We start from the raw sequence: 12,068 nt of genomic DNA on the forward strand, positions 1-12,068 counted from the left end.
GAAATCAAGAAGTTCTTTTCCATTCAATTCCAACATAAGTAGAGCTACACAAAACCCCAAAAAAAAGTCCAAAATCTACTTGGCAATAACCCCATACCCCCAACAACACAACAACTATCACATCTTCCATAATTGTACTTACATTTTTTTAGTAATAAAACATCCCTATCTCATTTGACTTGTTACAATTTTCATCATTATTGTACAACAACAAATTATTACTACTATGGGTAGTACTACCACTATTGCCATTGGTACAACAACTTGTAGCAATCTCCTGCATAGTATTTCCAAAATAACCAAAATTAAATTGTTGGTTATTAATTTCTTCATAAATAGCACCATCGTGATGACCAAAGCTCATAATTTCTTCTCTTTTAATATTAATAATATCTTTATTAGTACCAAAACTCATTTGACTGCAATAACTTCCATCTGATGAAGAACAACTTGCAACTTCTCCAAAATTTGGATAATTTTGCAAATTATAATTTGCAGCACCAAAATTTGGATAATTTTGCAAATTATTGGCTATCATCATCAAGTTGTTGTTATTGGTGTACATAATATTTTGTTGGGCAGATGGAATGATAATGGGCTGTTCTTGGCCTGTAATAAAAGGCCCAAGATTTTGTTGGGCTTGATGAAGAGAAGTAGATGGAAAATATGGTAATTTTTTTTGGTAATTATTATTATTATAAGAAGAAGAATTGTTATTAGGTATTATTAATCCCATGAGCTTTTTCTTGAGCTTCGTGTTCCAATAATTCTTGATATCGTTGTCTGTTCTTCCTGGTAATTGAGCCGCTATAATTGACCACCTGCCAACATAATTGTACATGTTAAAAATAAATAAATTAACGATCTTCTCTAAAAATGATCATATTAACATGTAACGGATTATAAAACCAAATCTCCCGTAAACATAAACACTAAGGGGGGAGGGGGGGGGGGGGGTGAACTATGTTAAATAAACAAAGAGTTTATCTTAGATCTAAACCCTGTCATGCATGCAGAAAAAATTTGTCTATAAATGGAAGAATCTTTAATTAAAAAATCCAACAGACTAATTGCATTTCTTTCTGAACCTTAATTTAAATATTTATAAATATTTTTTTCCTTTTTTCTCATTTATTGAGGTTCTTTTTTTTCCATTTTTAGTGGGGACAATTTATTTTTTTTCAGTCTCAAAAGTCATCATAGAAACCTAAAATAGCAAATAAATAAATAAAATAAAATAAATCACCTGCTTCCAATATTGGCATACAAGTTACAAATAACTCTATCTTCTTCATCAGAAAAATCACCATGCTTTATGTTTGGCCTTAAATAATTTAGCCATCTCAATCTACAACTTTTACCACATCTCCTTAGTCCTGAAAAATATTCAAACAATTAATACCATCAAACACAATTTTCCAACTATAACAATAATAACATACTCAGTATAATCACATAAATAGGTCTAAAGTACTTAGAATAATATGTACACAGACCTTATCCCTACCTTTACGGAATAGAAAGACTGTTTTCGACAGACAAGATACAAGTAAGTTGAATAATAAATACCTGCTTTTTGAGGAAGTGCAATCCAATTACCAGCAGTACCAAATCTGTGAATAAAATCTTTAAGTTTAGCATCTTCTTCTGGAGACCATGGACCTCTTTTTACATTTGCTTTGTCACAACATGGAGCTCTTCCCATTTTTTCTTGTGTATGTGTTGTTTTACAAACACTAATGGTTTTTTTTTTTTTGGGAGGATTTTTTTTTAGTTAGATATGTAGACAAATGGACAAGAGTTTCTTTGTTGTAGCTAATATTTATATTAAATAATACTCTAAGAGGTGACTTTGGGTTGGTGGGGGTGGAAGGCGCAGGGCGAGGGGGTGGGGGTTTAAAACAGTAAAAAAGAAGAAAATTTGAATTTTTCTGAGTCATATAATTATAATTACAAAGTCAAAAGGACAGACCTATTTTTAACTTACTTTTGCTGAACTCTAGCTCTTGTAAAGAAAAAAAAAGTGGTAGTTGATTGGATTTTCTTATCTAAAATTTACTGGTCCGATTAATTCAAATTATGCATCGTACGACAAACGTATACATCACTTTTAATACACATTTGATTTTAGTAGCGTGCAGTCATAATTCATTATGTACGGTAGCTTTGCATTACTGGCTGACTAATTGTGTAAATCAACGATCAATCTAAGTCCATAAGGAGAAAAGTATGTTCCGTGATGGAACTATAATTTTTCATTAAGGTGATAATCAAAATATAATAAAGAAGTAAACATTTGATCAAGAAGATTTTGAATCTATATTTTATATATGGAAATAATTTTAACCTTATATAAGCTATTTAATCATTCGGTACCCTAACTCTGTTCATGAATATGTTCCATCAAGAGATTTTTCCATTCTCAAGACTTAAATCAGATACATATAATATTTTATAATAAAGCATAGATTTTTGGGTTTGTTTAAGTAAGCAGTCTTTCTCTTAAACTCCAAGAAACCCCCCAAGAGTTTCATAGGTTTGATATAAAATAAAGTTAATTAATTGACTAATTGACGGGTAATTAGTTGGGTCACATAAATTATTTTGACATGTTCCAAACAATAGGCTAATAATTTCTAGGAAGACTCCAATTTTTCTAGAGCTTATCTTAATTAGATTTATTTACACGAGTCAATTATATATAACATTAATAGAATACTACACCTACCTAACAAAAAATATTAGCCATCTATACACACTTAAGGATACTCATGTTGAATGTAAGTGTCTCATGGATTCACTTAAAAAAAGTATAAGAAGATATATTAGTAAAAAATAGTCATGTTAAAATATTATTGAAATGAGTAGTAATTATAACAAATAATACGATATTGAATCAATAGAGGATACAACACAATTGTTCACTAACTTTCTATCCTAATTTTTGATCTTCATACCCTCCTAGTTTCCTACCTAGGATTGTGTCTTCAATAAGCTGCAAGAGTGTTATATATGTTATGTCATGTCTAATCATCTCTCTGATGCTTCTTTGGATCCCCTCATATCCAACATTTCACACCCTCTCGTTGGAGCATATATTAGGGCATCTTTTTAGTACATGCCCAAACCATCTCAATCAGCCTTTGCTTCTCTCATCTTGTCCATCATGCCCGGGTGTCACGCATATCTTATTCTAGACATGTCTTCAGACTTATCATATCTCTCATCTTGTCCACAATATGCACGGAGTCAACGTAACATCCTCATTGACGCTGCTCTTATTTTTTGAATGTGTGAGTTCGTGGACAACAAAGACTCCACTCAAACATCATTGTTCATTTAACCACCACTCTATAAATTAAACTTATCTTTTAAGTCTTATCTTGGCCAATTTTCAAAACAAAATACAATTTATTTATTTTTGAAAAATAAAAAACTCAAAATAGTTCATCTAATTCCTTATGGTTTTAATTTCTTCAATATTTTTTTCCTTTTTAAAGGATTGACATGTCTCCCAACAAATGACCAAACATAATAAAATGAATAGATTGTCTGCTAACACCTAATCATGTATGAGATTTTTTACAGTGACTTATGATAATGATTATTAATATTCACTTTATTGATTGACTTATCAATGTTCTTTTTTTTTGAATTGTCACCCTTTTTAATCTACCTTCTTACAACCTTTTTTTTCCAACAAAATCCAATGAATATCCCCCTTTTTTACTTAGTTAGTACATCTTAAAAGAGATCATTAAAATGAAGCAGCTTTTTGTTAAATAATTAAGCATGGTTTTGTTTTTCTACAAAAAAAAAATGGCCCATGATTTGACTTGATCTTTTCTTGATGCTTAATATATCGATAATTCCTTAAACTTATACTATTAATCATGATTTGTTCTGATTAAGCACCTAACACATGATAAAATATTATTTATATATTAAATGCTTTCGGTTCAATTTTTGAAAGAAAAAAACTCTATATATTCTCAAGCGTTTATTAAATATAGTTAAATTAATCACATAACATTCTTACAACTTTTTTAATTTATTTCAAAATCCAATGAAATCCCACTTTTTCTACCTAGTTACATCTTAAAAGAGAAGGTTAAAATAAAGTTGACAGATTGTAAAAAAATGTTTTATTGGATGAAACAAACTACTTACTAATTAGCAGCTTTTTAATCACTAAATTTTTTGGCCCATGTTTTTGACTTTATCCTTTCTTGATTTAATATATCATGGAAAAAAATTTAGTTTTTACCCAGTGGAAATTAAGTACTAAGTTTAGTACAAGAAAAAAAAAGCGTACTAAGTAACGTGTCAACTTAGGTTTCTATCATGTACAAAAATACAAATTCCTAAGGAAGTGTTAAATCAATCCATTTCCCTAAAATCAATTCATATTGAGTGTAAATTTTCAAGTGAATCGAGTCTGAAGAGCGTGGTGTATAAATATTCTTGTCTCTATTCTGACACATCTTCGGTTTAAGCAAAATGTGATAAAATCAATATGAAAAGGAAAATATAGTAGTGAAGCAGTTATGTTGGACATAATGGAGAAGAGAGGTATAGTAACAATAACACATAATGTCGTAACCAAAGCAAAGGAACTAACAAGCTAACAAGATTGATAAGGAAGAGTACTAATATAATGCTCAACTATCTAAAAGGCTTTTATCCCAATTTTCGATCTCCATATCTTTTTATTTAGAGTTAGTCTTCGATAAGCAATGAAAATTGTGTGGGTGAATAGAATTCCACCACAACTGAAACAAAGGTCTCTGTTTGAGCTCTTGATATGAGAATTTTTTTAACTGAGAAGCGCTCGCCCCTTACGCTACTAAAACTTGCATCAAAATCGAGAGTCAAACTCGATACACATAATTAGTTTTTAAGGCAAATTGATGGATACATCGTGGGCTTTGCCTTTGTCAATTTTTGTAAAAAAAATAATAATCAAAAACCCGAAAGATTATGTTAGCTTTCTTTAAAATATATATATAATTTTTTACTAAAAAAATTCACATCCGTCCGTCGATCTTCTTAAACTTTATTGATTTTTTAATTTTTTTTTAAAAAATAAACAACGGACTCGGTCTATTTTCCTGATTTTCTTAAACTTTAATGATTTTTTACATTTTTTAAAATAGTATTTGATAAACTTTATACGATATAAATTTAAATTAATTAACAGATATTAAACACATAATAGAAAACAAAATATACTCATTGTTGGATCCTTTTATTTCTTTTCATTTTTAAATTTAATGAATGAGAATAAAATAATTAGAACGCGTTTGATATTAACAAATTAGTTAATCGAGGACGAACAGTGACGAATGACGATATCGTATTCTTGTATTGATTCTTATTTTATAATCTATGATAGCTTCATGCATAATTATATTAATTTTTTTATTGTGCAATAAAATTCAATTATTGGTCCTAAAGATTAACAAATTACCAATGAAAGGCATATTGGTCAAACACATTAATATTGTTCCAATTATGTCATATAATATATATTCAATACGATAGGACAAGACACTAATGTCAAAGAGGAAATATCATTTTTATTTTAACATTGTTAATAAAAAAGTTTGAATCGTAGCTTGGGATAAACATAAATTAATCCATAATCACTTTCATATAAATAAAATAAGTTACTACTGCTTTTACCAAGTATTTTTTTTATCACATGTAATTAAGACTAAGTCAATTGATTTTGTAGGGCTTTTTTATATATAAATTTATTAAAAAAATTATAGGGAATTAATCTTCAATTTTACATCTCTTTATTATATCTACAAAGTGATTATCAGTTGTACAATGGGTAAATCTTCAAGATTAAAAGTTAAAACTTGTTATATTTTAAGGAGTCATTTGGTTCACGGATAAAGTTATCTCAGAGTTATAGTCATGAGATTATAATCCTTAAACTATTAATCGCACATTCAATGAGATAAAATAACACCAAATTTGACATATAGACTTATCTCGTAATATATATATATATATAAATCAAACGAACTATAAATTTAATCTCAAATATAATTCAAAATATCTCATGTTATTCCATGAATTAAACGACCTCTAAGTTTTACTCATCGGGTAAGCTGGTCAAAAGTTCAAATATTCTTACAACTCTACGCACACCATATAATTTCAAAATTTTCACATAACTAGCCAATCAATTTATTTATTTATTTATTCTTATCAATATACATAAATTATATCTTAATTATATACAATTATGATACATTATAAATCCTTCGACTAATTATAATTAAAACTTTTAGATGAGTGCCACTATTTAAGTTAATTCTTCTTTTTAATACCTAACACTTTGTTAGTTCTTTTCTTAAGAATATAGTAAAGTAAATTCCTAGCACATTTACATATTGGGCTAAGCCTGTTAATTATATGTGTGGCTTTCCCCCTTATATGGGTCATTTGTAAAAAAAAAATCTTATTTTGTTTTGGTATTTAATTTTTGAATACTCTTACTCTTTTAGATAATTATTTTTTGACAAGGTATAAATTTATATTTTCACCTCAAAATATTTCATAAACTATATCCTACGCTTGTTGAAGGAAGCTTGAAGACTGATGGAACATGTCGAAGGAACAAGCCCATCAAAACAGGCTGACGAGTTAGAGTTAGAGTCATACTAGGACTAGACTACTAAATCATAAGTTATGTATAACTATGCTACTGTATATTGCAGGAGTCGACTAGGATAAGGTATTTGAGTTATAATACAATACTACTCATGTAAATAATTGTGTTGTAGTAGGTTTCCTAGTATAACTAGAATAGGACTCTTCTCCTATATAAGGAGCTTGTAACTCAATATTATAATCATCAATACAATCCTTGATTTCTCTAATCCTAGACGTGAGATTTCTACATGGTATCAGAGCAATAAAAGTTTTTCCGCTCTTTAACGTATTAGATCAAAACCAAAACAACCACAAAACCAAAACAACCACAAAAGTTTTTCCGCTCTTCACTTCATCATCTTATTTCGTCCTGCTCCATTAAACTTAAGCCAACGAATTATCTTATATGGAGGACACAAATGTCTTAGTTGATTCAAGTGATGAGATTAACCTACCTAATCACAGAACCACCTAAAGATACATGTTCCACTGGAAAGACTACTTAGGAAACTGTAGCAGGCGATAAGGATGCAGAAGACAACAATATTGTTGATAACTGGGAGGAGAAGGATGTGTTGCTAAGGAGTTGGATCTCAAGCACCTTGACAGAAGAAAACATATACTTGATCGTAGGCTGCTCAACTGCCAAAGAGATGTGGGAATGCTTGGAAGAAGCTGATTTCAAGCAACAAAAGATAAAGAGTTCTAGCTCAAACAATAACTGCAAAGTGTGAAGCTAGGAACCAAAACAATTGACGAATATATTGAGGAATTTAAAGGCATATGTGATGGCCTTGCAGCCATTCACAAGCATGTAGATGAAGATAGCAAAGTGATTAATTTTGCTAGAGGTCTAGGTTTTAAGTACAAGACCTTCAGAAATGTCATGCTAGGTAAGACACCATATCCTACTCATAATCAATTTGTTAATGCTCTCAGGGGTTTTGATATAAGGGAAGATAATGAAGAAGTGCCTCAACAAAATCATAACATGGCATTCTCTTCCCAAAGAGGCAGAGGAAGAGAAAACTACTCTCAAAGAAGAGGAAACAATAATTTCAATTCTAAAGGAAGAGGCTTTAAGCCTGCTGGACAAGGAACAGGTTCTTATAACACCAAAAACGGACTAGGTCCTCAGAACAGTTCTTCAAGTGGAAGTCATGAGAGGAACAATATTGATGCGTGTCAAATCTGTGGTAGGAATAACCATACTGCACTTAAGTGTTTCTACAGGTGGGATTACTCTTACCAAGCCGCAGATGAGCTATCACAAGCATTGACTGCTACTAATCTACAAAACACTACTGATGACACATTGTATGTGGACTCTGGAGCAAGTAGTCATATGACACATAACTCAGGTATCCTAACTGATCTTAAACACTACAATGGAACAGATAAAATCATTATTGGGAATGGATCAAAGTTAGATATAACACATGTTGGAAACATATCTGGACCAAGTCTAAAGCTAAAAGAAGTTCTTGTAGTCCCTAAGATTAATAAATATTTACTCTCAGTTAGTAAGCTTGCAAAGGATAATTGTTGCACTCTTGAATTTGATAAAACTAACTTTGTTGTAAAGGACAAGAAAACAAGGACACTACTGGCCAAGGGAACTAAAAGGAATGGACTCTATGCTTTGGAAGATAACAATCTCTATGCTTTGACTATTGCACACGATTGGAACACATCGAATAACATATGGCATACTAGATTAGGACACCCTAGTTTGAAGTTTTTACAAGTTTTGAATAGTAATAGTTGCATCAATAGTAGTAGTTGGAATAAAATGCCTACTGTTTGTTCCAGTTGTCAGTTGGGAAAGAGTTGTAAACTTCCATTTGGTTTGAGAAATAAAATTGAGAAAGAACCTTTATTGAAAATACATTGTGATTTATGGGGACCTGCTCCAGTTGAATCTTCCCAACAGATGAAATATTATGTTGTTTTTGTTGATGATCACACAAGATATACATGGATTTATCCACTGAAAAAGAAATCTGAATTCTTTGAGGCCTTTCTAAAATTCCAGAAAATGGTGGAAAAATATTTTTCTAAAGAAATTAAGACTTTTCAGTGTGATGGAGGTGGTGAGTTTATCAAACAAACTTCATTAAGCATTTGGAAGATTGTGACATCGTGAGACATATTTCATGTCCTAACACACCTGAACAAAATGGAGTTGCAGAGAGAAAACATAAGCATATTGTGGAGACTGGCTTAACTCTACTACTTCATGCTAATCTACCTTTGTTTCTTTGGGTTGAGGCTTTCCTCACTGCAGTATTTCTCATCAATAGACTGCCATCCTCAGTAGTAAAGATGGTGACTCCATTTGTTTAGTTGTATGGGGAACAACCTGATTACAACAGTCTAAAAGTGTTTAGGTGTAGATGTTTTCCATATATCAAGGGTAGCAACAAATTCAGTCCAAAAACCTACCCTTGTATGTTCATAGGGTACAACAACTTACACAAAGGATATAGATGTTATCATCCCCCTACAAGAAGGGTTTACATATCCAGACATGTTGTGTTTGATGAAAACACGTTACCCTATGCGTTTCCAAAGCAATCTCAGACTAACGTTAATATCTCACTTCATCTTGCTACTTTTGTTGAATTTTTTTCTAAATTGCAGGCACATGTTAAGTCTGATTCAGGGGAAGTACATGCTGCTAGTCCACACATTACTAGTGATAATGCTGCTACAACTCATATACTCATTGATGATGAGACTACTATTGACCTCTCAGGCGCAGAATTAGATGTTGAGGAACAGGTTGAAGGTGATGATTCATACAATAGTATTGAAACTCCAGCTGCAGATTTTGGATCTGCTAGTAGCGGTGAGGAACATGTTGCACTTAACAGGTCCAGCCAATGAGCATCATCAAATAACTATTTTAGTCGATGTACCAGTTGACTATCAATCTGACAATGCTATAGTCCAGTCAACTACTTTAGTTGATGTACCAGCTGAGGTACTTCCTGCACCACAAAGGCATCATATGATCACTAGGCACAAGGCGAAGGAACATCACTTGTCACTTGTTGCTCGCAGCAGTACATAAATTTTGAGAGAACCAAGTACTACTAAGGAAGCACTAAGGTCACCTCATTGGCTTGCAGCAATGCATGAAGAAATTGATGCTTTGCATACTAACAAGACATGGATTTTGGTGCCCAAATCTCCTGGTATAAATTTGGTTGGCTTAAAATGGGTGTTTAAGCCAAAGTTAAAAGTTGATGGGACAGTAGATAGATACAAGGCCAGACTTGTGGCAAAGGGATTCTCGCAGCTTGAAATGATAGATTTTGAAGAAACATTTAGTCCTGTGGTTAAAGCCACAACTATTAGGGTGGTTCTATCCATTGCTGTCAGTTCAAAGTGGGAAGTTAGATAACTAGATGTCAAAAATGCCTTTCTCCATGGCTTTCTACAAGAGGAGGTGTACATGAGTCAACCTCCTGGTTTTGTTAATCCCCAATATCCTCAACATGTGTGTCTACTTAAAAAGGCATTGTATGGTGTTAAACAAGCACCAAAAGCCTGGTTTGATGGGTTTAGCATGCATCTCTTACACCTTGGTTTCATTTGTAGTAAGGCTAACCCTTCTTTGTTTATTTTGCAAACTCACAAAGTCAAAATATTTCTCTTGTTATATGCGGATGATATTATTGTCACAGGAAGTAATCCATTTCTTGTCTCAGCATCGATTCTCCAACCTAGGACGGAGTTTGCTATGAAAGATCTTGGCCCTTTACACTTCTTTCTAGGAGTTGAGGTGAAGTATTTCGAAGGAGGAATTCAGTTAAATCAAAGCAAGTATGTTGTTGAGGTGCTGACCAAGACAGAGATGACTTTGTCCAAGGCTGTAACACTCCTTTGGCTCAAAAGCATGGTTTGCATGAAGTTGTGGGAAGTCTTATAGATGCCTCATTGTACAGAATAATAGTAGGGAGCCTTCAATATTTGACCCTCACAAGGCCTGATATCACTCATGCTGTGAATTTAGCAAGCCAGTTTATGCAAAGCCCAAACACTAAACATCTTCAAGGGGTAAAAAGGATTCTCAGGTACATCAAAGGTACTCTACACTTTGGACTCAAAATTATTTCACAGTCTCCATGTAGGTTGTATGGCTACTCAGATGCTGATTGGGGTGGTTGTACTGCCACTAGAAGATCAACTACAGGATATAGCATCTACCTAGGTGCAAATTGTATCTCTTGGACCTCCAAGAAATAGACTACAGTAGCCCGATCGAGTGTTAAAGCTGAGTATAGAGCACTAGCCTCCACTGCTGCAGAAATGACTTGGATTTTGTATCTTCTTCATGACCTTAGAGTGTTCCTTCGATCTATTCCTATGATGTACTGTGATAACATGAGTGTCTTGTACATGACGGTTAATCTAGTTATGCACGCTCGAACCAAACATGTTGAAATGGACTATCATTTTGTTCGTGAAAAAGTGGTCAGGGGACAACTTCTTACTCAGTTTGTGAAGTCTAAGGATCAGTTAGTTGATATTCATACCAAAGCCTTAACAAAACAGGTTTTTTCTGGTTTTCGCAGCAAGCTAGGAGTTACAGTTCCTCCACTCACTAGCTTGAGGGGAAGTGTTGAAGGAAGCTTGAAGACTGATGGAACATGTCAAAGGAACAGGTCCATCGAAGCAGGCTGACGAGTTAGAGTTAGAGTCATACTAGGACTAGACTACTAAATCCTAAGTTATGTATAACTATGCTACTGTATATTGCAGGAGTCGACTAGGATAAAGTATTTGAGTTATAACACAATACTACTCATGTAAATAATTGTGTTGTAGTAGGTTTTCTAGTATAACTAGAATAGGAATCTTCTCCTATATAAGGAGCTTGTAACTCAATATTATAATCATCAATACAATCTTTGATTTCTCTAATCCTAGACGTGAGATTTCTACAACGCTTTTCAAGAACTTATGCATCGATAGACATAAGTTCGAATTCTAGGAGCAGAAAGACCAGTCTATTTGAAGGAGGGGTGGGGGTGGGGGTGGGGGAGGGGAGGAGAGGAGAGGAGAGGGAGAATTATAGACCAACTCATTTGATGAACAAATCGTGCAATTTTCAAACTATTTTTATCAATCAAATATGAAAAGTTAGAAAAATGCTTTACTTCATAACAAATTTCACACCCTAAGTGCATGTTAATAATGTGTAATTAATCAAGATGGATTGTGATGAGATATGATTAAGAACCATCCACCCTTAATCAGGTATTGAATTAGAGCCCATGGGGAAGGAAATTTTTTTTGGTATGACCCGGAAGGTCATTTTTGGAAATTTTTATAAAATTATCATTTTACCTCTCCCGATAGTTGCCCCGAGTTATTTCTGATCAGTCGGT

The 12,068-nt window shown here is 32.7% G+C and overlaps 2 protein-coding genes across 2 annotated transcripts in view; one reads left to right on the forward strand and one right to left on the reverse strand.

Moving 5' to 3' along the window:
- LOC125818234 (transcription factor RAX2-like) lies at positions 1-1,792 on the reverse strand. The gene is made up of 3 exons (XM_049497778.1): positions 1,570-1,792; positions 1,247-1,376; positions 1-821 (listed from the first exon to the last, which is right to left on the reverse strand). The coding sequence occupies exons 1-3, from the start codon at positions 1,703-1,705 to the stop codon at positions 149-151; spliced, it is 939 nt and encodes a 312-aa protein (XP_049353735.1). The 5' UTR covers positions 1,706-1,792; the 3' UTR covers positions 1-148.
- A 2,513-nt stretch (positions 1,793-4,305) lies between these two features.
- The window catches only part of LOC125818085 (alpha-L-fucosidase 1), a 30,265-nt gene continuing 22,502 nt past the window's right edge, over positions 4,306-12,068 (forward strand). Inside the window, exon 1 of the mRNA XM_049497607.1 lies at positions 4,306-4,311. The gene's annotated coding sequence lies outside the window, so the exon portion shown is untranslated. The remainder of the gene's footprint in view (positions 4,312-12,068) is intronic.

The sequence above is a fragment of the Solanum verrucosum genome, unplaced genomic scaffold (assembly GCF_900185275.1).
Source record: "Solanum verrucosum unplaced genomic scaffold, falcon-dt-bn FXZP01000253.1, whole genome shotgun sequence".
In the NCBI taxonomy this organism is placed as follows: domain Eukaryota; kingdom Viridiplantae; phylum Streptophyta; class Magnoliopsida; order Solanales; family Solanaceae; genus Solanum; species Solanum verrucosum.

What these genes read in the sequence shown, in the direction of transcription:
- LOC125818234 (XM_049497778.1), bottom strand. Translation starts at nt 1,705, where the DNA reads ATGGGAAGAGCTCCATGTTGTGACAAAGCAAATGTAAAAAGAGGTCCA. An exon ending in TGCACTTCCTCAAAAAGCAG is followed by an intron (nt 1,377 to 1,569) that starts GTATTTATTATT and finishes AATATTTTTCAG; the next exon opens with GACTAAGGAGATGTGGTAAA. An exon ending in TATGCCAATATTGGAAGCAG is followed by an intron (nt 822 to 1,246) that starts GTGATTTATTTT and finishes TTATGTTGGCAG; the next exon opens with GTGGTCAATTATAGCGGCTC.